This window comes from Phascolarctos cinereus, unplaced genomic scaffold (assembly GCF_003287225.1).
Source record: "Phascolarctos cinereus isolate Bilbo 61053 unplaced genomic scaffold, phaCin_HiC Scaffold_726;HRSCAF=1367, whole genome shotgun sequence".
Lineage (NCBI taxonomy): Eukaryota > Metazoa > Chordata > Mammalia > Diprotodontia > Phascolarctidae > Phascolarctos > Phascolarctos cinereus.
Genome location: NW_027556098.1, coordinates 293,246,189 through 293,273,547, shown reverse-complemented (window position 1 = coordinate 293,273,547; position 27,359 = coordinate 293,246,189). Strand labels below are relative to the sequence as shown.

Genomic DNA, 27,359 nt, shown 5'->3' with positions numbered 1-27,359 from the left:
AAGAAGCATAGAAAGTAGAGATCCCAGAGGAGATGACAAACAAGTAACAAAGCAGTACCGTTTTTTTTCTCTCTGACTCCAGGGCTACTGCCCCATTCTCTCCTTCCAACTCCCTTTACACTCTTCGATTGCTTTTTCCAATAGGAAGTCTGCATTCCATAGAACCTAAAGTACCATATATTGCTCAGCATCTATGGAAATACTAGGAAGAAACAATTCTCTGCAATTGTTAACTATTTACCAAAAAAAAAAAAGGAGTTCTGCTTCTTCACCAACTATCATCTCTCTGCAGATGACTCTCAGATCTATTTGTCCAGTCCTAACAACTTTCTCAACTTTCAGTCTTGGATCTCTAACTATTAGACTTGAACTGGATGGATGTCCCATAGACATCTTAAATTCAACATGTCCACAATCGAATTCATTATCTTTCCCATCAAACACTTTCCTCCTCCTCCTAATCCATCTAATTCTTTTCAAAGGTACCACCATTCACTGAGTCAAGCCAAGTCTCCATTAAGTGCTTATAATGTGCTACTATGCTATGTGCTGGGAATACAAGCACAAACAGAATGAAAAATAGTCCCAGCCCTGAAGGAGCTTACATTTTAATGGAAAAAGGAGACCAAAAAAGGGTAGCTGAAAGGGGGTAGGGGAGAGGAAGAGGAGGGAGTACTTTTCCAGGGACATGATAAAGAATAACGGAACAGTCAGGAGAGGAATACAGACATAGCTGGTCTGGAAGTCCTTAAAATGGAGGCTCTGGGAGGAACGAGCCAATTAGAAGAAGAAGCTGCAGTGCTGGAGGGTACTTCCAATGTGAGAAATCCAGGGATGAAATGAACTTCCAGGTTGCAGAGGCTTCTGTGACATTGCTGGGAAAATCCAAAGCGGCAGGAATGCATCCTGCAGAGGAATGAAGACCAGTTACCACAGACACCCAGGTTTCCAACGTATCATCTCCAAGACTCCTCGCCCTTTCTCACTCCCTCGTCCCACAGACAATCAGTTGTGTTGTCATTTCCACCTTCCTAACTCTTGTATACACCTACTTCTCCCCTTTGACACTGCTACCATCATGGATTACTTGCAGTAGCCTGCTGGTTGGTTTCTTTTGCCACTGGTCTCTCCTCATTCCAATCCATCTTCTGCTAAACTGTCAAACTGATCTTAAAACACAGGTCTGATCATATTATCCCTCTATCAATAAACTTCAGTGAATCCTATCATCTTAAAGATAAAATGGAAAATCCTCTGGGTTTTAAAGCCCTCCTAACCCAGCCCCTTTTACTTTTCGAGTTTTCTTATACCTTATTCTTCTCCACATGAGGTAATCCATGATGCAGCGGACACTGGTCTCTTTGCCATTCCTCCCACAAGACATTCTATTTCCCAACCCACACCTGAAGGGAAAACCTGTTTGAGAGAACCTGCCAGAGCTTGTCTTCTGCTGACATAGTCTTCTAGACCCCAGGGTCACTTGCACAATGAGGTATCTGAGGACTTTAGTGAAGATAATTTATTAATTACCAGGGTTTAAAGAAAGGCAGAACGACACATATCGTATAGAGAATGGTCTTAAGAGTCTAAAAGAAGACCAGAGTTCATAGCTAGGCTTTTGACACATCCTGTGTGTCCCTGGACAAGTTTTTAAATCTCTCAGTGCCCCTCTAAATTGCAGAAAAGGTGGTGATTTTCATTGCTAGAGAAAACTCTTCTGGGTGAGCTCCCTGCACTGACGAAATCATAGGTCACATCACAAACATCATCTCACACACAGGACAAGGACTGCAGAGCTAGCAACAATAAATATGTTCGTTGCTTGAGAAAGTCCAACCAAATTCTGTCTGAGAATGACATTGAACCCTGATTGCATTCCCACATCAAGACTGCCTTCATTCAGGACTAGGAAATATTTCCCTATGTCTCCCATAGCATATTCTTGTACTTCTCATCTCTCTCTGTCATGGTAACAAAACTATATTCCAGATCGCTAATTTACACATTCAAGGGGCTTAATAATTATAAAGACACTGGCTCCTCTCCTCCCTGCCCCCACCCCAGCCGCAGATGTATGCATGTTTTCAGATCTTTTTTTCCTTGCCAACCCAAAGTTGGAACTGGATCTGGGAGCCTGTCCAGCTTTGGGTAGAAGTAGCCATAGATCATCTCAGCTTTCTGCTGTGGAAATAAAATGTAGATTTTGGAAAAAATGAGTGTAGGGCAGATGAATTGCCTAGGCAGGGCAACGCACTGGAGAACACTTGGAGTCAGAAGACCTGGCTTCCATTGTGCAGCCTCGAGCCTGTTTATTCATCTGTAAAATGGGTATTGTAATCATAATCATCATCACAATAATAATACATGTGCTTCCTATTTCATATGGTTGTTTTGAGGTATTAAAATGAAATAATATATGCTACAGTTTTTTTTCTTTTGTACACGCAAAGTGCTCTATTAAAGTAGGTTAGAATTAGTAGTAGGGAAGCTTCCTATATCTAGCCCAAAAGAACCAATTCCAATCTGTGCCAGTTCTATACTATCCCACAGAAACACATGAAGAAAGGAACAGGAAGGGGCTGAGATTAGGCTCTGCCTAAGACCATCCAGCCTCCTTTGTTTTACTGTATAGTCGCTCTACCCCAAATTAGACCACCACAGTATTGTACATTGGCTAGCACTGTATACAATATACAGCTTGTTCCTTATCCAAAGATAAAGGAACAAGCCTGCTTTTCCTGGAGGTCAGGGAACCTTAAGGGGTTAGCGAAAGTTGAAGGCATTCCTCACCCCCCCCCGGGGACTTTAACTTCAAGAGTCATCATGCAAAGCTATGAAAATGAATGCCTTTAAATCAAAAGTTTAAGTTCTTTCTGTAACAAATGAAGCGCTGTATGTCACCTGGACGAAATAACCAAGACTCACCCACACCGCCCCTTCTGGGGCGGTGGGCAACTGCACCAGCTCCTATCTCTCCCCCCCCATTCCAGCAACTTTCGCCTTCTCACTTTCCGTTGCACCCTACGCAAATACACCCCAAAGTCAGCCCTTGTGAAAACTACTTTTCAAAGACTTCCTCTTCCTCGGAGCGCTCCGAGTCGGCCGACTTTGGGCCACAAGCAAGAAACCTCGGTCGATTTTATCTAAACTAGAGAAAATTGCCATTTCCGAAAAGAAAGGAAACCGTTCACACGTATGCATGCATGCACGCATGCAAGCCGGGATGGCTCCGGAATCCACGCTCCCCGTTCCCTAGCTTGAAGCCTGCCTCTGCCGGGAAGCGGAGGAGCCAGCCTTCACCACGCCCAGTATTGCGCGCCGGGCCCCCGCCCCGCGTCCATCTCGCCCTCTCTGGCTCTTCCCGCCCCTCCCGCCCACGGCAGGTTCTTCGACTGGTCTCGTTGCCCGCCCCCTTCTCGGCTCGGGGGCTCCCAGACCCTATTTGGTCATCCGGAGAGAGCGCCGAGCGAGCGAGCGAGCGAGCCAGGCAGCCAACGCGGAGCCAGCGCAGCGCGCAGAAGGTACGGAGAGGTCCACGTTGCGGGCTCACCTTAACGCCTGGGGAGCGAGGACTGGCGTTGGCCTCAGTCTCCGCGTAGATCCCGCGCCGCTCGCTGTCCCACCGACCGGCCGGCCTGTCCAACCTCGAAACAATGAGACTCTCTGCCGTAGCGACTTCGGCTCCCTTGCTTGTGGCTGCGCTGCAGGTGCTATTTCTCTTGGAAGCTGCGTCCAGCCTACAACAGAGTAAGTAGACTAACCCTTAAAACGGGGAGCTCTGGGGACCCCGAACAGCTAGATCCCTTTTTTTGGGGGGGGTCATCTCCCTAGCCTAAAGTTGGGACCTCAGTTATTCGAGCAAGTTCGGTATCTGGCAGTGTTCCTGGGTGCTGAGGTTATGCGTTCCTGAACTCGGAGGGCAAAAGTAGGAGCTGGGGTAGTGTTGTAGAAGGTGGAAATTGGGGTTCCGAAAGAACCAGTGACCCTTCAGCATTAGCCAGTTGTTGATGAATTGTACCGAACGCGGCTGCATGGCTTATCCTGCGCAATCTTACATGGATGGTGGGGGTTTTCTGCGACGAAATCCGAGGTTTGGGGAGCAGATGTATGTGATCAAAGTTATGACTTCAGATGAGAAGGAAAAGAAACCTTTGTAGCATTTGATCCTGGTTAGTGCTTGCTGGACGATTTGTCTGAGGCGCACATTTGGAAACGAGATGATGTAGATTGGAAAAGCTAAATGTGTTGCTTGCCCCGTTTTATGATGTGCGAGGAGGGATTAGGCTCTCCGTCTCCACACTTTTTATTTTTCTCAGTAAGTAATAATGAGCCAAGCCATTTACAGTTTTAAGGAATTGTAAGGCTAAGTGTTAAGAAAACTAATCCAGCTTAAAAGTGAGATTTTAGGAGTCTCTGAGAAACTGCTGCTCTTAGTTCAATAGTATTTCCAGACACCTTTCCATCACGGTGGTTAAGTAAAATAAGTTGCTTCTTGCCCCTGTGTGCAACACAGACATCTTGTCTTAAGGGGCACTTGCTGTTGTGAATTCTTTTTCTTCTGTGACCACAACCCTGAGATAATGAAAAATATCCCTGGGTCCGGCGGAAATAAAGAGCCCAGTTCATTTTGATATTTCTCCACTGTTTGTGGTCGTGTTTTTGTTGTTTGAAGATTTTTACCTATTTCCTGCTTAGTGTTTGGGGGGTACTGCAGTCCAATACTGCGTGCAAATTCTGTCTGCTCTTTGCCAACCACTATAGGACTTTGGTTACTGGGGAATGAGTCATGTAACCCAAATGCAGTGGCTCTGATTAGCAAACTAACAAAAAACTACTTTAAAATAAGTGAACGCAGGTATTTCTTTGTTGTAAATGCTAGTCCTCTTAGCCATTCTTCAAAAAAAATTTTTTTGTTTACATTTTATGTTAGTTCAACCCAGCCAAAGTTAAGTGGAGAAAGAATTTGCAAAATTGCCAAGAGGGTTTAGGCAAAACACCTGCCTTTGCTTAAATTATCTCAGTGAATCAGACAAAATGGACGTTTTGTCTGAATTTGGCAGATAACTGTGGGTTGGTAGACCTAGATCATTTAAAGTAGGGATGGGATTTATTGTCAACCCTGGCTGGGCCCTTCGTACTTTTTTTTTTTAACTCATCAAACACTTAATCATAAAAGAAAATTGCTACATCTGTTGTGTAACTTCGCCTAGAATCAAGACTTCTGAATACTCAAGATCTCTGTCGTGATGGTGTACGAGTAAACTTTTGTACCATTTCTGCAGTCCTGCTCTTACTCATCTAAGTAAGGGCTTCTGCTCTCCATTTGTTTGGCCTCATAGCATATCCTTGTTCTTCTTTCTGAACACTGGCAGTCAGGTTCCACCACTAAATCAGCATTAACTTCCAGTTAGGGTTTTTTCCAAAGTAAGAATGCTATTTCCAAAGGCACTGCCATGGTAGTCACACTGAGAGCTCTGGTCATTCCTGAATATGTAGAGTTCAGGTAAGGACTGTAAAGTGATATAATACAGAATATTCATCTCTCAGATCCTTGTTTATTGTTTTTTAATCTTCTAAAATTACCTTCAACTTTTAGCAATTTTATATACTGTCTCTAGACTTACACTAGGAGGCTAAATAGTTTGGCTGATTTGACAAATACAACAGAACCCACACATCCAGAGAAGTGTTGCCTCCTTCAAAGTATTATTTGGGGAGTCTTCTAAGACTTTTACATAAATTTGTTCTAATTGATAAGCAGACGTCTGCCTCTGGCATCAAGGTCCTCCCAGGTCTACTTTTCCAGTCTTATTTCACATTATTACCCTTTACACACTATGCATTTCAGCTCACCTGAGTTATAGGCCCTTGATCTTCTCTACCTTACTCTTGTTTCTTTACATTTTCTAGTGTTCATTTATGGTCTTCTGAAAGGCTGCCCTTGAATTTGGCACATGGAGGTTTCACCAAGCTCTCCCTTTCTCTTTCTAGTGGACGTGTAGGACACTTGAGTCCTTTGCTTCCTCCATACCAGGACAGCTTGGCAAGGTAGCAGAAAGTCATGGATTTATGGGAGTTGCAGTTTCTTGATCTGAAGCTTTTGATTGGTTTCTCCAGTGTAACCAGCTAGAAGATGGTAGGACTTGGCCTTTGATGCCCCAGTGGCAGAAGTATGAGACTGGTTGTAAAAGTTTCATGCTTTTTTTTTTCTTCCTCCAGTGAGGCAGTTGGGGTTAAGTGACTTGGCCAGAGTCACACAGCTAGTAAGCATCAAGTGTCTGGTCTGAGACCGTATTTGAACTCACATCCTCCTGACTCCAGAACCAGTGCTTTGTCCACTGCACCACCTAGCTGCCCCCTAAGGTAAATTAGATTTCTGTATCTAACTGATCATGTTATTATGTTTTTGAGCCTAATCTGATGAGTGGAAGGTTCAAACAATGCTCATCTCCCTCCCTTCTTTCCCTCTACTCTAATAGGTTTTTGTGCCTTTTCATATGAGGTAACTTACCCTTGTCTGCCTCCTCCTTTCCTCTTCTCCCAGAACAGTCCCTTTTCCCCACTTAATTAGATTTGTTATCATTACATCAGAGTCAACTTTTATCCACGCCCTCTCCTTTCCTGTCCAGTCCCCTTACCTGAGGGTATTCAAAGGAGATTTCTGTCTCAAAGACCCAAGCCTTAAATCCAGTTCACTCTGGAGCTTATAGTTTGGACTACAATAGGTCCCTGCCCAAGCAGCACTTAATAGTTATTTTTTGAGTGCATGTTAAGTAGTAACTGTTTCTCTTTTGGCAACCCTGATAGTCTTGGTTCCAGTTTGTTTTGTTTTTTGGCCGTCCCTTGGCTCACCTTTTTTTTTTCTTTTCTTGCCTTTTGGTGAGGCAGTGGGGTTAAGTGATTTGCCCAGAGTCACACAGGTAGTAGGTGTCAAGTGTCTGAGACTGGATTTGAACTCACATCCTTCTGACTTCAAAGCTGGAGTGCTATCCACTGCACCACCTAGCTGTCCCCATGCTTTCCTTTCTGCTGGAGACACTGAGGCATTTGGCATCAGTGAAAGTGACACTTGTGGAAGTGGCCACATTCTACCAGTCTTCTCTTTCCTTCCTTCCTCCACAATGCGTAGCCTCAGTTTTCTTGGTAAAGTAGGAGGCCTCGCTCTCTCTGCTGAGAGACAGCTGGAAATGGATGGTGGAGGTGGATTGACAGGTATTGGAATGAGTGGTTGCAGGAAGCCTCATAAGGAGTAAACTATGAAGGTAAAAGAATTTTGGAATTTGGTGTAGAAATGAGGGCCCAAAGAGATTGTATAGAGGAAATTTGTAGTGGACCGCATTCTGTTGACTTCATCCAGAGATTGTCATTAGCAGGTGAGTAGGATTAGGTAGATTCTTTCTGGGCCTCATTTACCCTCCACAAAATGAATTGGTTCCTTTGTTTTTAACAGCAGTGGGATGAGTAGCTAATGATCATAATTTTGTTGTATAAAAGAAAGAGCCCTGGACTTTAAGATCAGGAGACTTGGTTTTACAAATGAGTTTTGGCACTGACTCACTGTGTGATCTTGGCGGGAGCCCTTTTCTCTGTACCTCATGGTCCTCATCCATACAATAAGGTTGGGGAGCCATCTCCAGTCATCCTGATCTATATCTTGCCATTGATCCCAGTTGGCTCCCAAGGAGAAAATGAGGCTGGTGACCTTGCATAGCCCTCCCTCACTTAAATCCAATTCATTTGCAAGTCATGCCATCATCTTCCTGATGTCAGGGTCCTCTTTGAGAAAGATGGGCAAACAACAACCACAACAACAATGAGGTTGGGATAAAATGATCACTAAGGTCCCTTTCTGCTCTAATAATCAGTGGAGTGTCCAGAACATACTAGGTGCTTAATAAATGCTTATTCATATTTTTTTTTATTCTTCTAGAATTACCTACAGAGTTGGTAACATATTCTTTTGAAGTTTCAGTAGATTTGGGGTCAGAGAACTTGGATTCAGATCCAGACCCTCCTACATAACTATCTGAGTAAGCTTAGGCTTTACATCTCTGGGCCTCAGTTTCTTCACCTTTAAAATGAGGGTACTGAATTAGATCACCTGCCCTAATTCTATGGTTCTGCCATGATTGTATGGTGGCAAATCTTTGTTCTTTGAGGGTGGATTTAGTTTTTGGAAACATTCCAGTCATTCAGCTCCAGGTTTGATGAATAAGCTGCATGATGTTGTCTCTGATCAAAAACATTGTGTTAGGTAACGTGTGTAAGGTTACAAGACCAGCATTCTCTTTTGGCCCATGTGATATCTCTGAAGGCAGTTCCATAAGAGGAGTTCCATAAATGTTTGGGGGAATGGCAGCATCATCAGAATATGTATATAGATAGCTTCCAGGGGTGATGTGCAGATAGATAACACCTCTTTGTGGATATATGTCACATTTTGCACATTTAATAAAGCAAATAACCTTTCAATTCCTGTTACATGCAAGACACTTCAGTAGTTATCCTTCAGGAAATGTTCCTTTTCTCTTCTAAACTGAAATGGCTTACAAAATTTAGCAAACAGGAAGAGCCAGACCTTACCTGGTGGGTCAGTGCTGGATAGCTAGCCAGCTGTATGATTCTGGGTAAATCAGTTAATTTCTTTACCTCAATTTTCTCATCTGCAAAATGTGGATAATAGTATGCTACCTACATAATGGGGTAAGCCCTTTGTAAACATTAGGCCATATCAGTATTAGCTGTAAAAATAATAACATCATAGAAACCTTTAAAATTTCTGCAGTGAAAGAAGATAGGCTAAGTATGAGAGGGGTTATCTGAAGAGAATTTGTACGGAATCTTTCTTAATAAGTTACACATTTCCCATCTTCCTGACATTCCTAGGTCTGTTTGTGGATATAATTTGAGGTCTGAGGGAGTGTCATTTTGACATATAAATTCCATTTATTTTGATTGATGATCAACCATCTCTATGGCCAGTCACCACTATGGCTTTAGACTGTAACTTCACAATATCCCTGTCCAGTGAGCAGATTACAGTTCTGTCTGTGAGAAATTGACATGGACAGTTCACATAATGGTCTTTTCCCTTATTTTTGCATTTTTGATGATTCTATTTAAACTTTTCCAAAAGTACAAAAGAGCATATTGGTCACTCTTTTCCTACACAGTTTATATAAGTTTATATTTTGCATTAAATAAAGGTTCCATTACCAACTGAGTAAGTCACTCTCCCTCAGAAACTGCTCATCTTTTGGAGCTAACTTTCTTACATGGCATCATTTTAAAAGAATGAAGAGTAGCACAAACTGCCAAAGATCGTAAAGAAAAATTGAAGGCCCATCCAGTCACACCGCCCTCTGTTTCCTTTTGCCTGGGCTTTTCCCTAGAATGTGAAGTAAAGGTATCTATCTGTTTTGCCAAATTTTAATGGAATAGAGGGTCAGTGGAAAAGTGGGTTACACAGGTTTCTCTCGGGATGTTCAGACACGGGCTGTGCCAGGGGTGTGAATGCCATGATTCACACTGTTCCAGGATGAGGGGAGTAAGTGCGTTTCTGTGAGGTTTTTGGGTAAAAGTAACAATTTCTGTGACATTCAACAAACATTTGGTACCTATGATGTACCATGGTGTAGTGGATAGGACTCTGAGCTTGGGCTCAGAAAGACCTGTGTTCCAATTCCATTTTACTTAACTTCTTAGTGCTTCATCTGTAAAATGAGGGGTTTGGATTCAGTGACCTCCAAGATTCCTTCCAGTTCTAAATCTATGATCTGTGATCTCTTTGATTGTCATATTTCATGGTCTTTGCTCAGTCTTCATCCTTTTTTTAACTTCTCTTTTTCTTTTGACATTGTTGACCTCCCTCTTCTCCTGGATACTGCCTTTTCTCTGGGTTTTCATGACATTGCTTTCTTCATTCTCCTTCCTGTCTGACAGTCTTTCTCAGTCTCTTTTGTTGGGTCATTATGTCCTTCAACTTTGAGGTTTTCCCCTTAGGTTCTGTCCTGGCCACCCTTTTCTTTCTTTACAATTTCATCTATAGACAGATGATTGCCAGAACTATGTTCCAGCCCTCTCTAGTCTTGCTCCTGGGCTCTAGTCCCACATTACCAACTGGATGTTTTACATTTCCAACTGGATGTCTTATAAGCACCTCATACTCAGTGTGTCTGAAACTGACTTCATTATTTACCACTTCCCTACACACTTGAGCTCACCCTTTTACTTTCCTATTTCTGTTGAGGGCGCCACTCTCCTTGTAGTAACCCAGGTTTACAACCTCAGTCACCCTCAACTCTGTTATTGTTTAGTTATTTCAGTCATGTCCAACTCTTTGTGAACCCATTTGGGGTTTTCTTGGCAAAGATACTGGAATGGTTTGCCATTTCCTTCTCCATCTTATTTTATAGATGAGGAAACTGAGGCAAACAGGGTAAAGTGACTTGCCTGGGGTCACACAGCTAATCCGTGTTGGAGGCTGGATTTGAACTCAGAAGAATGAAGGCTTCCTGATTCCCAGCTCAGTGCTATCTCCACTGCACCACCTCACTCATCCTCAAACTTCTTATCTTGTCAGTCTTTAAGACTCATCAAGTCTGTCTTCACTTATCTTGAATTCATTCCCTTCTTTCCACTCATACAGCTACTACCCTCTTTCATGTGCTATCAATTCCCATCTGAATGGTAACCTTCTAATTGGTCTGTCTCAGAATCACTCCCCTCTCCCGGAAGTCCATCCTCCAAACAGCTGCTAAATTGATACACTAAAGCATAAGCCTGAACATGTAATTTCCTGTGCAATAAACTCCATTGGCTTTCTCCTGCCCCTAGGGTCAAATACAAATGCTACTATTTAGCATTGAAATCCTTTGTTTTCGCATTTTGTTTAGCTCCAGTTTGGCTCCAGCCTACCTTTCCAGGCTTTTTATACATCATTTCTCTTAATGCATTCTACACTCCATTCAGATTGGCCTTCTTGATGTTCCCGCTGTTACCAATTTCTGTGCTGTTACTGCTGCCTCAGATGCTCTTCCTTCTCAGATTGGCAATATGGAGCCCTCTACTCTCTTTTCAGGCATTGGGGTTAAGTGACTTGACCAGGGTCACACAGTAGCAGGTATCTGAGGCCATATTTGAACTCAGGTCCTCCTGAATCTAGGGCTAATGCTTTATCCACTGTGCTGTGCCACCTAGCTGTCCCTAGTCTAGTCTCTTTTAAAACTCAGTTCATTTGCTGCCTCCTATAGGAGACCTTCCTGGTTCTGGCCATTTTCTAGTGCTCAGCCCTTCTCCCATTTGTGTTTTATTGTTGTAGTTTTTAAATCTAGACCTTTGATTTCTTCTGAAATTTCTGAAGAGGAACTTTGTTCTACTAATGCAGATGAGTAACTGCTCTTCAGTTTATGATTGGGGCACTAAGGACTTAAGTGACTTTTATAGGTCCTTAAGTTATGTGAGAGGAGTGACTTGAAGTCAGAAAGAGCTGCATTCAGGGCAGGCTCTTTCTATTGGCATACTACTTTTGCATTTACTTTGTATATATTTTGTATTTATTTGTGTGATTGCGTGTTGTTTTCTGTCATAGAATCTAAGTCCTTTGAGGGTAGAGACTTTCTGATTTTTGTTATTGAATTAATTCCTAGTGCCTGGGATATAATATGTACTTAATACATGCATTGATTCTATGTCCAAGGCAAGTGAGAGCTTGAGGATGGTGGAAGGAAGGGGGATGCTAGATGAATAAGATCTGGTCTCTGCCTGCAGATAGGCTACAATCAGATAATAACTGAGATAGATAGATAGAGAGATAGATAAGATCTATCATCTCTTTAAAATTTGCAAAGCAGATAAATCTTATCTATTTCTGATGGATAGATAGATAGATAGATAGATAGATAGATAGATCGATCTAATCCCTTTAAGGTTTACAGAGCACTTTGCTCATACTCCTTTGGGCATGTATTGTCTCCTCACTTGGTCCCAAATTTCACTCCTCAACCCTATAGGGTGGCTGGAGGGTAGGGCATTTATACACACCGGGTGAGCCTTATAAGAGCAGGGGCATGAATCTCACAGGAGTTGTTGGGCATCTTCCCAGGAAACAAGCTTGATTAACAATGAACTAGGAAAGAATTATTTTTATCACTTTACACCATAGGACTCTTTTCTCTCAAATAACACTTAACCACCTGGCCTGAGCATCATTGTCCCAGCCTTGTGGCTTCTCCCACATACTCTTTCTCCTATTTCTCCTTCTACTTCTGGTAGATCATGTCTGGACAGCTCTTGTAGGAGCACTTGCACTTTGGGCCACTTGTCCTTTAGTTCTGGATCAGCTTGGGGTGCTTGGCCTTCCTGATAGGAGTATAGAATAAGTCTGACCGACATTGCCCTCCTCCCACATCCCATTTCTACCATACAGTGAAGATCCCAGACACTCATACAGGGAACTGGACTCTCTGTTTCTGGTCTCTTCCAGCTCTAAATACGTGATCTCATGACTCCCATTTTACATATCAAGAAACAGAGGCTCAGAGAGGTTGTGATTTGCCCATGGTTTCACAAGTAGGTAGTATCAGAGACAATTCAAACCCTAACATTCTAATAATCTACTCTGACCTGCACATATCACTAATACAATGTAAAAACCCAGTAAGGAAGAGATAATTTGGGGTTGAGGGGTTCAAGGAAGATGTCATATTTGATCTAGGCCTTTGAGGATGGGTAGGATTTCAGCAGATGGAGATGGTGGGAAAGAAGATATTTTAAGCAGAGAGAGGATAGCAGGAGCAAATTCATGGAGTCAGGGTCACATGACATCTCTGGAAAACATAAATGTTCCTGAAGCCAGGGAGTAGTAGGAGATAGGGCTGGAAAGGTAGGCTAAGGGTCAGTTTATTAAGAGTTTTGAATGGTATTTGGATGGTTTCCATTTCAGAAATTTCCTTTCCAAAATAAGAAAAACGTTGTTGGTGAATGCATTTCGTGTTGCATGTTGTTTTTTTCCAAAAATCTAATGTTTTGGAAAAATGACATGCTTTTATTTATACAGTCCCCTGTGCCAGAAGAATTCTTCTGTCTTGGGTTTATTCTGTTCAATTGGAAAGTAAATAAATTCCTTTTTTAAAAAGTTTAAGAAAAATCTGTTGGTGTCTTTCCTTAGAGTTCTAAAAATAAGATTTTACTTTTTAAAAAATGAAAAAGAAGAGGGTCACCTTAGTAACTGAGCTTGGTAAATATTCACTATCTTACATTTCCTTTTGAAATTTCAGAAAGCTCTGACATCTCAGTGTTTCTAGGTGTTGACTGGGCTGTTCAACTAATTTATCTAATGTTCCTAGGAAGGGTGATTAAAATTACCCTAATATGCTTTTCTTTTTTCTTTTTCTTTTTTTTAGTAGGTAAGCAGAGTGTGGGTTTGTACTGTGTATATTCCTGTAGCGGAAACAACTTGTGGATTTGGTAGTTATTTTTTCATTTGCTGCAGACTTAAAGATTGTCCAGTTTTAATATTGTTGAGGAAAGTAAGCCTAGCATTTGAATGGATGATATGACGTTGTAGTTCTTGAGTTTTCTTGCATAAGGTTTCCTACCTATGTTAACCCTGGGTTCATATAATAAACAGTAATACTAGAGATGAAATGTGAACTCTGAAAAGCTTGTTTCGCTTCATAGTCCTAAAAATGAATTAATAAAAGAAACCTACAAAAAGGATGTTATTCGTTTTTGTTTTGGCAATAGTCCTGGAAATCACTTTTAGATTTTTTTTTTTAATATGTTTTTGTAGTACGGTCTCTGGGTGACTCCTCCCACCCCCAACTTATACTCAGGTTGGGTCCACTGGGGGATAACTACCCCAGGTATTCCTAAAACTATAGCATACAAGTCTCTCCTGGTGTGTCTACTTCTGAAAGTCAGCCTGTTGATACACTTAGCTCAAGGTAAAGGTATTTCCTGTAATAGCATAGTAACAACAGTAGCTACAAAATACTCCTTCCGTAAACTTGTAGCACACATTTCAACAAAAAAGTAACATCAAGAAGAACAGTGGGCATATATATATATATATACAATATGGTGGTAGAGAGGCACACGTGGGGCATATATGTGGCCAATTTAACACATACCTCTGGAACTCTAGGGCCTGATATCCTTTCTCTTCTCATAGTGTCCTAATGATTTTCCTTCTGGTCAGGTCACCCCATTGGGCTCCCTGACCCTTCTTCCCAGACACAGTATCCTTATTTACCAACTGTACTCTCTAGGTCCTGCTCTCTGCTGAGTGAGAAGTATCCTAGTGGGTGGAGTTGCTTTACTTGCAAGACATGTTTGAAATGGGAGTTGGGGATGAAAGAGAACCCCTCCAGCCCCAGCCCCATCTGGTAGAGGTGCAGAGGAAAAGCTTGAAGGACAATTTCTTGTCAGTAACTGGGTTCTTAGTCTACAGGGTTGGGTCACTCTTCTCAACTGCCAGAAACATCTCTCAGCTAGAGGAGATGATTCTTTTGGGAGTGTGTCAGCAGATCTGGCTAGCTTGCCATAAAAGACCATATGGATGTGATTCTTTCAGCCAACTAATAGCTAGTTTCCCCATAATTTTGTCAAATTGATGTAAGAACCTTTTCATTCTTCTCAAGGGAGCAATGAAGTGTAACCTCTTTTTTACACCTGTTGTAGAGTTTTCTGAATAGCACACTAAAGTTTTGAGCTTCTTGAGATGTCACGTCCTTTATAAGGTACAAAATAATCCACCCAAAATCAGAAAGGGTGGAATATTTTATAAGATGTATTCAAAGTCACAAAGTAGCAAAAATCTTAGTACTTTATTGTCTCTCTCATTTGCCCCTCGTGTTTTGTAATTTTATCAAATGGGCTTCAAGCCCTCAGCTGACCAGTGTGCTTTTGATCAACTCCCTATCATATTTTATTTTTTCAAAAATCTTTTATACCACAATCGTATCCCAATACACATCCCCTCCATAAAATGTTCTGTTATGACAAGAAAAGAATAGTTAAGTAAAACAACCCAATATAGCTAACAAGTCTGACAGTTCATGTAATTTTCTACTACCATGATCCAAGATGCCAAAAAGAGGGGTGAGATTCTTAGCAACTAAGTTGACTTCTTTCCCGTTTTTTGCTGCTATACAAAGCCCTGAGATGAGGGAAGATTTATTGGTACATTTAGACCTTTTCTTTCTGCCATTAACATTCTTGGGACGTTTGCCCAATAGTAGCTCTCTGGGTCAAAGGGTATGAACAACTTAATAATCTTGTTTTCTAGAATAGTTTGACCAGTTCAGAAGTCTTTCAGTTATTTATTAAAGTGTCTGTCTTCCCTTCATTGACTCTTTTGGTCTTTTATTGTCTTTGCCAATTTGATAGGTATGAGATAAAACCTCAACATTATTTTAATTTGCATTTAACTTATTATTAGTGATATAGAACATTTTTTCCTTAGGATTATTGATAGTTTTAATTTCTTGTTTTGAAATTTTATCCAAATCTTTCTGTGTCTGTGGAAAGGAGTCGCACTTGTTCATATGTCTATCTTAGTTTCCTTTATCTTGGTTATCAGAATTTTATCAAAGAAGCTTGGTACAAAGATTTTTGCTCCTCAAATTTTTCTCCTCTTCTGGTTGTACTGCTTTTGTCCAGACAAAATGTTTTACTTTTTTATTTTCAGAATTATTGTTATTCTTTGTTAACTTCTCCATCCCTTGTCTGAGCTAGGTAGCATAGTGGACAGAGTGCTTGACTTGGAGTTAAGAAGAAAGATCTGAATTTGAATCCTGCCTTACATACTAAATGTGTGACCTTAGGCAAGTCACTTAATTTCTCTCTGTCTCAGTTTCCTCTTTTATAAAGTTGTGATAATAATAGTACTTACCTCAAAGCATTGTTATGAGGCTCAAATAATATGTCTTCCCAAACCTTGAAGAGTTCTATAAACTATAGCTGTTATTATTGTGCCCTTTACCATTGTTCTGAAAACCATCTCTTTCCATTTCCCTCTGGCCTGCAATAGCAAATGGGGAAGGGAAGTTACAAATGTCAGTGCCTCAAAAGGATTAGAAGTTTCTCTGGACTTCTCTGTGAACCCAGCATTTCCAAGTGGCCATTGGTGGATAAAGATGAGTCGGTTAAATGCATGTAAGTCAGGGATATCCTGTATGTGCAAAGGCCCTGGTGTTAAGAATGTGGTTTAATATATTACTGTTTTTTGCTAAATTTGATTGTACTTTAATTTACTAGCATAGGAACAATTCAGAAGATAAACTTGGAACAGGAATAAAATTCGGCAGTACTGTAGATCTAAGAGTCTGATGGTCAGCAGATGGGCAGACCAAGATACAAAAAGTATGCTACTGCAATTGTTGTACTCTTATTTTGTTTTAAATTACTTTTTAAAATTTAAATTATTTTTAAAATTTAAAATACTTGGAGTGAGGCTTATGGTCTGTAGGTTTCCTTAAGAGAGGTTTTCTGTAAAAGATTCTGGCTTAGGCTTAAACTGTATCGGCCCAGTAAGTCCTGTATAGGGCAGCTAGGTGGTACAGTAGATAAAGCACCAGGCCTGGAGTCTGAAAGACTTGAGTTCAAATTGGGCCTCAGACACTTACTAGCTGTGTGACCCTGGGGAAGTCACTTAACCCTGTTTGCCTTGGTTTCCTCATCTGTAAAATGAAAAGGAAATGGAATCTTTGCCCAGAAAACTCCAAACAGGAGTCAAGAAGGTTCATGGGTCAATAGGGTCATGAAGAATTGGACACAACTGGAAAAACAACTGAACGATAACAGCAAGAAGCCCTGTATGGTGTAAGTTCCAATAGGAGGAATCTAAAGAAAAGGGTCTGAAAACATACTCTTTTTTTGGTAAGGAGCCCTTTCTGTCCACTCCTCACTTTGGCAGGCTGTCACAGCATGCTTTTATAACCTCTCCAACCAGTCCACAAAGGTGCAGACGAGGGCCAGAGGTAATGCGGTATAGACTAGGACCCTAGGATGATAAGACATGCACAACCAACTCTAGAAGGATCCTGGGAGAAAGGTGTTATGTAAGCCTTAAGGGGCTTAGTGAATTATTATTTTATGTTCTTAACAATCTAGCTTCCTTGGCAAAGTTTCTAGAACTAAAAATGAAAGATGGAGGCTAATCGGAAGTGTTCTTTTAACATGCAGCATTGCCACAAACGTTATGCTAGATCTATATGGCCATTAGGCCCTCTCAAGGTCACAGAAGATCATTATATTCTTTACTCGTTGATGTGTTTGCCCATATGCTTACTCAAGCTCCTTGAGATAAGTTCTTTCTTTGGACCTTCCTTTGGGTCATGATGTTTAATAGGTGTTATTAACTAGCAGAGATGTTTGGTAGTGCTTTTTAAGGTCTAAAATGAGTTTGCTCTAATGAATTCTGAAACAGGAGACTTTTAAATTTTCATTTTCTGCCTTGCCTCAGGACAGTTACAATTCAGAATAACTGAGTTGATTTTCTTACATTGGCCAAGGATAACACTAACAAGAAAAAACAATTAAATTTCAGGAAGTGGTTTGTGTGGACCATTGATTTTTTTAGAGCTAGAAGGGACCTCAAAGGTCATCTAGCCCGGCAGTATCAAACACAAATAGAAATGGGGCCACTAAACTGTACATAAGGATACTTGTAGCCAAATATTAACTTAGAAAACCACATGTGAATATTATCTTAGTTCCATTGTATTTTTTATTTATTTTGTTATTAAATATTTCCCAATTTCATTTTAATCTGGTTTGGGCCCTACTTGGGATGGCTGGTCTCATGTTTGACACCTCTGATCTAGTCCAGCACTTTCATTTATGAGAAAATTCAGGTTCAGGGAAGTTGTGATTCTCCTAGAGTTACATAGATGCTAAGTAACAAAGGCAGAAGTTGAACTTTCAAGTCCTCCCATTCTAAATCAGTGCCCCACCCCCAACTTTCTAAAGTTTCAAGGATCAGAAAATGCTACAGGAAAAATGGTCTTAGGTTTATTCCAGCCCCTCCCCCCATTACCTTTTTCCCTGAATTTCCTGCTTCAGATTAATTAGCCTGATTCTCTGCTTTGATTGAGCTGTGAGGACCTGGCCTAAAATGTGTGTTCTGGAGACTTTGATAGTAAACCCACAGTTTGACTCTTAACAGCAAGGTACTCAGCAGTCACAGCGACAGAATTAGAATTCTATGGACATTAGAGAATTTTATTGAAAATAGGCACATAGATTCACAGATTTAGAGCTGAAAGGGATCTTAGAGGTCGTTTCACCCAGCCCCCTTATTCTGCAGATTTGGGATTGAGGCCCAAAAAAGGTAAGTGACTTGCATTCTGTGGTCACAGTCACCAACTTGGTGAGAAAAAGCTTATGGCCCACTTGGCCTCATAGGGAATTTAGTTGAGCTTCCATTAAGATAGGGCCGCTAGTCCATGGAAGGATCATTGTGTTAGTAAAGCAGTGTGAGTTAAACATATAATGCCCCTCTGCCTAGCGTTGTTACCTTAGGGGATTTCTCCTTCCTTCCTTCCTTCCTTCCTTCCTTCCTTCCTTCCTTCCTTCCTTCCTTCCTTCCTTTCTTTCTTTCTTTCTTCTTTCTTTCTTCTTTCTTTCTTTCTTTCTTTCTTTCTTTCTTTCTCTTTTTCTCTCTCTCTCTCTTTCTTTCTTTCCTTCCTTCCTTCCTTCTTTTTTTTTGGGGGGGTAAGGGCTATTTTTTAGCAACACCTCTCTGTTCAGGTGAGATTCTTTGATGCCACCTCCATAGGTAAATTAAAAAATTCCCAAGGAGACTGATATTCTTGGTACAGCTAAAAATAATTATAGTCACTTTGTGTTAAAGTCATACTCTGGGGAAATATAAGCAAGCTAACCAGTATATTGACCTAATTAATACTCTTTCTAAAACTAGGAGAGCTATGAACAATTTAGAATATGTGGAAACCAGAATATAAAATGAAATACTCTTATACCAGCAAGTTTTTTTGCTTGTTGGGGAGGGGGTTTTTTGTACCTGCAGTAGTAGACATTTGTCCAACTGTGTGAGTTACCCATTCTTATTTAAGCTTTCTCTTTTCTGAAAGGTAGCAGGGCATTCAAAGCCAGAGAATTATGGATAGCCAGGGCATCTGGCTGACTCAGAAGGTTTTTCTTGGTTTATGTACAAAATTCAAGTATCATTCACCCTTTAAATTCCAAAATCATAGATATATCTAGAGTCAGAAGAGGCTTCAGAATGAAGGCTTCCAGCCTTATTTTACAGAAGAGGAAATTGAAGCCTGAAGATCACACAGGTAATACTTACCAGAGTTTGGATTTGAACTCTTGTCTTCTGACTTCAGAGTTTATTCTCATTCCACTGAAGCAAAATGTATCTTGTTGCCTTGCCTGAGCCCACTCACTCTCCTTCTTCTGTTCTTGGGGTGTTTTGGGATGTCTTGGGCGCCAGTTTTCCCTTGAGTCTCCTTTGTTTTTACTAGCTTGCAGAGAATTAGGGGACCAGGAGGATAATGACAAGAATGGAATGTATTTTTGTTCATCTGTGTCAAGTGGCTCCTCTTCTTAGAGTCTCCCTTGTTGTTTAGTAGTTTTTCACTCATGTCCAACTCTTTTTGATACCATTTGGGGTTTTCTTGGCAAAGATTCTGCAGTGTCTTGCTGTTTCCTTCTCCAGCTCATTTTAACGGATGAGGAAACTGAGGCATAAGGGGTAAGGGACTTGCCCAGGGTCTCACAGGTAGTGTCTGAGGCTAGATTTGAACTCAAGAAGATGAGTCTTCCTGACTGCAAGCCAAGCACTCTTATCTACTTTTATTCTTGACAGTTCACTTAAGGAGAGATGTTGGGAGAGGTATTATAAGCAGTCAGTCAGTCCACAGACATTAAGCACCTAATATATGCCAGACAACTGTGCTAATAAATAGGCCCTTCTTTTCTTCAGGCATCTTATTAATTCCTTACTTATTCAGTACTTCCTGATTAATAATTATACTTGGTTCTTTCAGTCTTATATTAGTTTTGTTTTCCAACAAACAAGGAAGTAGAAAGCTGCATACCACAGGAATAATTCTTATCCCTGGTTTAGTATTCTAAAAGAGAAGTTTCCAAGTTCCTCTTCTGTGTGTTTTTGTGTGTGTCTTAAAGGTTCATGCTAATACTCTGGGAATTGTTTATATGGCCTTCAAGTAAGATGTCAGGTGGAAGGGATAGAATGTGTAAGTGGGGTTCCAGTTGTGGAGAACTCTGTGAGTGGAGGGGGAAGGGGAATTAGAGATGAGATGGGGTCACAAAGGGAAGAGTTACCAGAAAGGTAGCACTGAAGCAAAAGAAAGAAATAAAACTTGAGAAAGACATGGTGGTGTTGGACATCCAAGAAAACAAACGGGCGAAAACAGGTTAAAAGGAAGAAATATGAAAGTAGAAAACAGAAAGTTGGGATACTGCAGGGGAATCTTTCAAACACAGTAAAATCCAAGTTAAAAGCAATATAGGGGAAAGTGTTTAGCACCGTGCCTGGCAAATAGGCACTTAATAAATTTTTTTTTAATGAAAAGCTTGTGCAGAAAAAAAATTATGCCAGCAGGCAGGGTAAAATACAAGTTTATTCTGCCTGTCTTTCTAGTTCCCCAAAATGGCATCATCTGAATCACAGTTCTGGTCATTTCAGTGTGAAAATCTTTCTGTTTTACCAGAAATTACTAAAGTTAGTTCTCTTTTCCACAGAAATTTACAAATTTGGCTGTGGAAATATATACCTTTAAACTAAAGCAGGGAAGTCAAAATATCATCCCAAGTTATTTTCTACCATCCCCAAAGTCTCTGAAACCTTGAGATAAGAATGGGCCTTGTTGACTCTAGATATTAACATTAATGAGGATCTGTTCTTTTGATCTTAAACTAGCTGCTTAATTTATCTGACCTTAAATGGATGTTTTAGTCAACAAATGGCTTTGCCTAATTCTGTGAACTAACATCTGTCCTGGCTAATCTGTAACAAATTCAAATGCTATAGGCCTGTCTCAGGATCCGGAATCCAGAGGCTGCCAGATACCATATTTGTTACTTATCCTACCATGGAGTGACTGGCAGGAGAAGGTGCAATACCACCCCGTCCCCCCAACCCCTCTTACAGGTGGTTCCTACCAAAATATTCCTGACTTCTTGCAGCTACTGTCCATTCTGTGACCATAGAAACTCAATCTCCCTTTTCTCTTTTTGCAGCTGCTTGGAATTATTGTCCCTCTCCCTCCCTTAGCTAATGCCTGAGAATCTCTAGATGTCCCTGCCCAATCCTGTTTCTCCCTTCATTTTAGGGCAGTAGAAAAAGGAAAGAAGCAGCGTTTCTTAACTGCTGATGCTGGCTACCCCAACTTCAGAACTGATTTGGAAGCCCCCTGTTCCATATCATTGCCTCTCACTCCCCACTCAGAGGCCTCATTCTGCTCTTCACCCCAGAGCCTCGCATTGCCCCACCCTCCAGATGCCTAAAATAGCCCAAGTCTGGTTTTCTTTTGAAATGTAGGTGCATATCATCTGTGAAGATCCACCATTAGCACTTAGGTTTGGCTTATAGAAATTAAGTGAGAAAAGAGAATGGGCAATGTGGTAGTCATGGGAGAGAGAATTCTTTTTTTTCCTTCTCTGTTGCCATTTGCTTATTATACTTAAATGACTGAAATGCATCTGTAATCTCTTCAGCATTCTTAATTACAATTTAGGTGCCACCTCTTCAGGAATGCTAGAGCAACTCAAGCTACCTGGAAGAACCTGGCTGTTAAATTTTCAGTGTGAGCACTCACACTTCAGAAATTGCTACAAATCAGAGCTTGTTTTGTTGATTATCTAGACTTAAGAAAGTGATGGAGAAAATGTTAATAATGAAGATTAAACTTAAGTATATGTCGTGCATACATTCCCCCCCCCACTCCCACTATTAAACATTCACTAATATGTCTCTCAGCACCTACTGCTTCCATTACTAGCAACCTCTCCCTTTTGAAATAACTTTGCGTTACTTTGGAGATGCTCAAAATTTGCTTTCTTTTGTCTAAGTTGTATTCCCCCTGTGGAATATAAGCACCTTGAAGAAGGGAAATGTTCTTTTTTTGTTGTCTTGTTTATCTTTATACCCTCATGAACTTAAATAATTTGCACAATGTCTGATCCTAGAAGGACCAAATAAATATCTTTATAGAATTGAATCCTATAGCCTGGAAATGAAATATAGTGAGTTGCACTTATTTTTTGGTTTCCCAGTGCATATAAAAGTTATAGTTGAACTATATTGTAGTCTATTAAACATGCAGTAGTATTATGTCTAAAAAACAATCTACGCACGGTAATTATTTATCTTGGAAATGAGACCTTTATCAGAGGAACTGGCCGCATATATTTTTCCAGTTGTTTCCCTTTTAATCTCAGCTTTACTAGATTTGTTTTGCAAAAACTATTTAATTTGATCTATGTGGTTATTCCTTCTAGAAGGGATTCTTCCTAGGGTGTGTGGCCTTGTTTTTTTAAAACAAAAACAAACATACAGACATACCTCAGAGATGATTCTTATTCCTGTTCTTTCTTAAGTCCTCCATAGAAGAAGAAACCACCCAACATGCTGAAGATTTCCCTTCCTCTAGGTCTTTTTTTTTTTTAACTTTTTTTAGGTTACCAAGGAAGCCCTTAGGCTGTTAGCCCCCACTCTGGAGGACATGCCTGGTCCACCCCCTTTTCTGATCATACATTTCCTCATCATTGATTTGAAATACATTAGAGCTTACTTATGTCTTCCATTGCCTTTTGGACTTTTTACAATTTTAATTTCTCAGAGATTGTGGTATCCTAGTATTCACTACCATAGAGAATTACCCCACAAACATTTATGTTAAAAAGAGTGGTCTTTGTGCCTAGTGAGCAGCTTTGGGATCACAGCAGTTTGGGGTCACAGAGACCAAAAGCAGTGTGCCTTCCTATCTTCCTCCATTCAGCTTTGGGCCCATCCCATTGTCCGTCTGCAGCATTGCCCCAAGTGTACTGATAGAATAATCCAATAGGCTGTTCACCCAACTACTGATCATAGTATTAATGATAGCCATTCTTTATTCCTTTTTGCCTGTGTGGATTGCTAGATCCCACCGTTTTGGCTGGTTGTGGATCTCATAAATCTCATCCTGACAATTGATGCGATCAGTACAATATCAGCCACAAAGAGGAGCATCTGGGATAATTCATTTTCTCTAGCAAGAGCTCTAGAAGCCTGGATTCCGTGAACTTTTTTTTTAATAACTATATTTTAATACAATTTATTTCCTTAGTAATATTACATATTTTATCTTATGCATTTAAAAACATACTCTGAGAAGGGATTGGTAGGCATCTTATTATCTCTGAGGTAAAAACCTGTGACACAAATTAAGAATCTCTTGTCAATAGGAAATCCTTCCTTTTGGACTTGAATTAAGACATTATCTATGTTAGTAGCAAACCCCTTTGGTGAGCATGCATTTCACTATTTTATGCTTCAGGTTAAAAATCAAAGTATATTTGCATAGAGTGAACACTTTGCCATTTTCTAGGAATCTTGTCTAATCTTAAATTGTATGAGCCACTCACTCCTTTGCTCCACTGATCTGCTATAGGGAATCACTTATGAAAGCCTACCCGTAACCTTCTCATTTTTTTGCAGGATAACTCTGCTGTGCCTGTGAATTTGTTGCCATTAGCCATTAAAAACTATCAGAAATGCAAACATACTGTATGCATGCCCCTTTCCAGGGAAAGATCAAAAGGAAAATTGGAGAGCTTTTCTTCCATTCTAATTTTGGGGCTGGGGTGAAGGAGAGGGGAAAGATAAAAACCCAGATTGGAAACAACAGGTGGTAGCAATGAAAAGGAAAACAAGGCAAGACCCTGGGGTGGGGGGTGTTGGGAGAGCTGACTGAAAGCCAACTGGGATTAAATATTGTTCGCAGATGTTTCTATTAGCAGGAAGCTCTTCTTCCCTATCCCCTATAACCTCTATCCTTAGCCACATCAGGGCCACTGGCTCATGGATGATATGGATTGAGATGGAGAGAACAGGGAGTGGTAGTTAAGAGCACCAAGCCCTGTCTTTCTCTCCCTTTTCCCTTGGTCTTCACTTTTTGCTGAAGCACTATTTCAAAGCCAAGGAAGCTATTTATTCCTATTGGCTAGTCATGGCAGTGGAGGAGGGGGTGTAGAGAGGTGTGTTCCCACTGGCTAGTAAGCGGGAGGTCAGAGTATCCCCAGATTCAGCTTTAGGGGAGGAGAGATATCTTTTTGGAATTCCAATTGGAATTCTGATTGTATTTATTCTCCAATAGAAACGTCACTGTACAGACTAATATTTTAGTTTAGTGCAATCCATTCCCAGTTCCTAACAGTTGATTTAGAAACTGACTTTCAGAATGTATCTTGACAGATGGGTGGATGGATGCATGAATGAATGAAAGACATTTATTAAAAGCTATGTACCAGGAACTGTACTAAGCGTCAAGGATACAAGAACAAGCAAGCAAGACAGCCCAGTACCATCAAGGAGCTTGCATTCTGAGAAGAGAAGACAGCATATAAAGGAGAGTCACAGGTGAAAAGGATGTAAGAGGGGCAGGAGACTACAAACCCAGAGGATGGGCCACATAGAGTGAAAAGTCACCACCCACTTATGGGAGTCTGGAATAGGAGTCTGACTTCAGGTGGGAGAAGAGCAGACCACTGCCTTTACTAGTCCCTGTGGAAAGAGACAAAGAAATGAATAGTTCTTGCCTTTCAGAATGTTGCGCACACTGTCAGACTCTGGTCACCACATTAGTTGTTCTTCTTCACCCGTTTTCTTTGTTAAAAGAGCAGATTCAGTTGGGGGCCTGGGTAGAGGAGTTAAAGAGCTATATTAAAAAATGACAGTGATGTAAAAACAAAAGACATCACTGAAACTTTTTTTCTAAGATAGCCCTTGACCTCCAGGAACTTAAAATTTAATTGGGAACTGTAACATAGAGGAAGCAGCTAAAAATGTTAGTCTTTTACAAAGCACCCTATTAACAAGTGCAGATGAATTCACTCTAGATGAAGTATCTGAATGCTGTAAGGGCAGGTATGCCCAGTAGAGAAGACCCTTCCAGTCGCGAAAGGCAGCTTTAAGGAGTTGAGTTTTAGTTAGCACCCATTTAGTCTGACTAGTTTACAAAGGTGACCCAACAGAAAGACCAAGCCAGCAGAGGGAAAGCTGTGAGCAAATCCTACCTGTCTAGAGAGGCTTCAAGCCCACCTCAGTACAGAGAGGCTGGTCATCAGGAAGTTGGCCACCAGGCAGCTAGCTCATCAGGACTTGTCATCTACACTAATGGAAAGAATACCTTTTGTCTACGAAATGATTGAAATGTTGAAGTAAATATTTAATTTTTTATTGGCCTAAGAAAAGACCAGGCCCACCCCTAGGGTGGGATGAATCTTGGTATTCACGTGGTCATTTCATTGGCAAGAGTTCTGGGATCGATCAACTTAGACATAGAGCGTTTAGTTATGCACTTACTATAGGCAAATCCCTGTGCTTAGTGCTGGGGTTATGAATACAAGCTGGCAAGGCATTTCCTGCCTTTAACGAGCTTACTCCATCATCATCATCATCATCAATGGCATTTATAAAGTGCTAACTGCTTTAAAAATACTATCTCATTTGATCTGCACAATAACCCCATTTTATAGTTGAGGAAACTGAGGCAGATAGCAGTTAAGTGACTTGTCCAAGGTCACCCAGTTAGCAAGTATCTGAATCTGTGTTTGAACTCAGGTGTTTCTGACTTCAGGCAGAACACTTTATTCACTGTCCCACCTTAGCTGTCCCTTTCTAATTTTAAGGCAGCACATATGGAGGAAGGCGTATGGGGTGGAGATGGCTGGGAAGTGGTCTAGAGAGCAAAATAGATGTAGGCTCTCTTGTGGGGGTGGGAGAACTGGAGTCCAAATTTTTGATGAGGGCAAGAGTTTAGGCAGCATGTTGTTAATTTAACTTGTGGACAGGGGTGTTGCTCAGAATATAAAATGTCATAGAAATTCCAAGAATGTTAATTTATTACACAAAGCACTATGCTGAACTTTCCATCTCATAAAAGATGAATCTTTTAATGTTGCTTATGACTCAAGTTGTTAAAAAGTGAAATATTAAAGGGCTTAGAGAAAAAAAAAGAGTAGGCAGTGTGATGGAAGATAGCAGCTCTAATACTATTTCCTGATGAACTCAAGTATGCCTTGTATTATTATTATCATAGGAAACATTCAAAATATGGGGAACAACATTAAGAGTTCCTGGGTTTTAATGCAGATTAAACTGAGTCTAGTTGTCTCATTATTTTGGAGGTTCATCATGTTTGGACAACTCTCATTTGCATGCTTTATATGTAAATACAACAATTATATGCACATATAATCTGTGAAGTATTATTATTATTTCTACTTTTCATTTGAGGAAACTGAGGCTGACAGATTAAGTGACTAGTTTAGGATGATTTGCTAAGTGTCAGAGAAAAGAGTGGAGCCCAGGTCAGTACTCTTCACATCTAGTGCTCTTTCTGCTCAGGATATCAGATATTTATTGAGTTCCTAGCCTCTACCTAGCATATTAATAAAACTCATAAAGCTCCAGGATGGGAGATCAGTTAGGAGGCTGTTGCAGTAATTTAGGTTAAGTGGTAAAAAGAACCTCACCTAGAGTGATGGCAGTGGGAAGAGACAGATGCAACAGTGTACAGAGGCGGAATCACAGTACCTAGCAACCATTTGGATGTGAAAATTGAAGGAGAAAGAGGAAGGAGTTAAAAGGTGACTCAAAGATTTTGGGGGATTGAGAGAGGAAGAGGGCCTCTTACAGAAATAAGGAAATTAAGGGAGAAAGTAGTTTTCAAGAAAGGTGATGAATTTAGTGTTACATGTATGTTTAATTTTATGTGCCAGCAGAATATCCAAGGGGAAATATTCATCAGTACTTGGTAAAATAGGTCCGGAAGGGGTGGGTAGGTGGTCCAGTGGATAGAGCTCTAGCCTTGGAGTCAGGAGAACCTGAGTTCAAAACTGGCCTCAGACACTTGACACTGACCAGCTGTGTGACCCTGGGCAAGTCACTTAACCCCAGTTGCCTCTCCAAAAAGAAAAAAAAGAAAGGGAAATAGGTCTGGTATCAACTGGGAAGAGAATCTGAGCACGAGTTGGTCATTTGTATTGGGAATGATTTGCTTAGAGGTTATATTTAATTTGGAAGTAGATGAAATTTCTTGGAGAGAAAATAAAGAAGAGAAAAAGACCAAGAAAAAAGTCTACTACAAGGAAGATTTAGGCCT

At 40.7% G+C, this 27,359-nt stretch overlaps 1 protein-coding gene across 1 annotated transcript in view; it reads left to right on the top strand.

Moving 5' to 3' along the window:
- The first annotated feature begins 3,468 nt into the window (after window positions 1-3,468).
- Window positions 3,469-27,359, top strand: part of TMEM123 (transmembrane protein 123) — a 69,726-nt gene continuing 45,835 nt past the window's right edge. Inside the window, exon 1 of the mRNA XM_020996116.2 lies at window positions 3,469-3,747. Coding sequence (XP_020851775.1) covers window positions 3,654-3,747 — 94 coding nt within the window. The 5' untranslated portion in view covers window positions 3,469-3,653. The remainder of the gene's footprint in view (window positions 3,748-27,359) is intronic.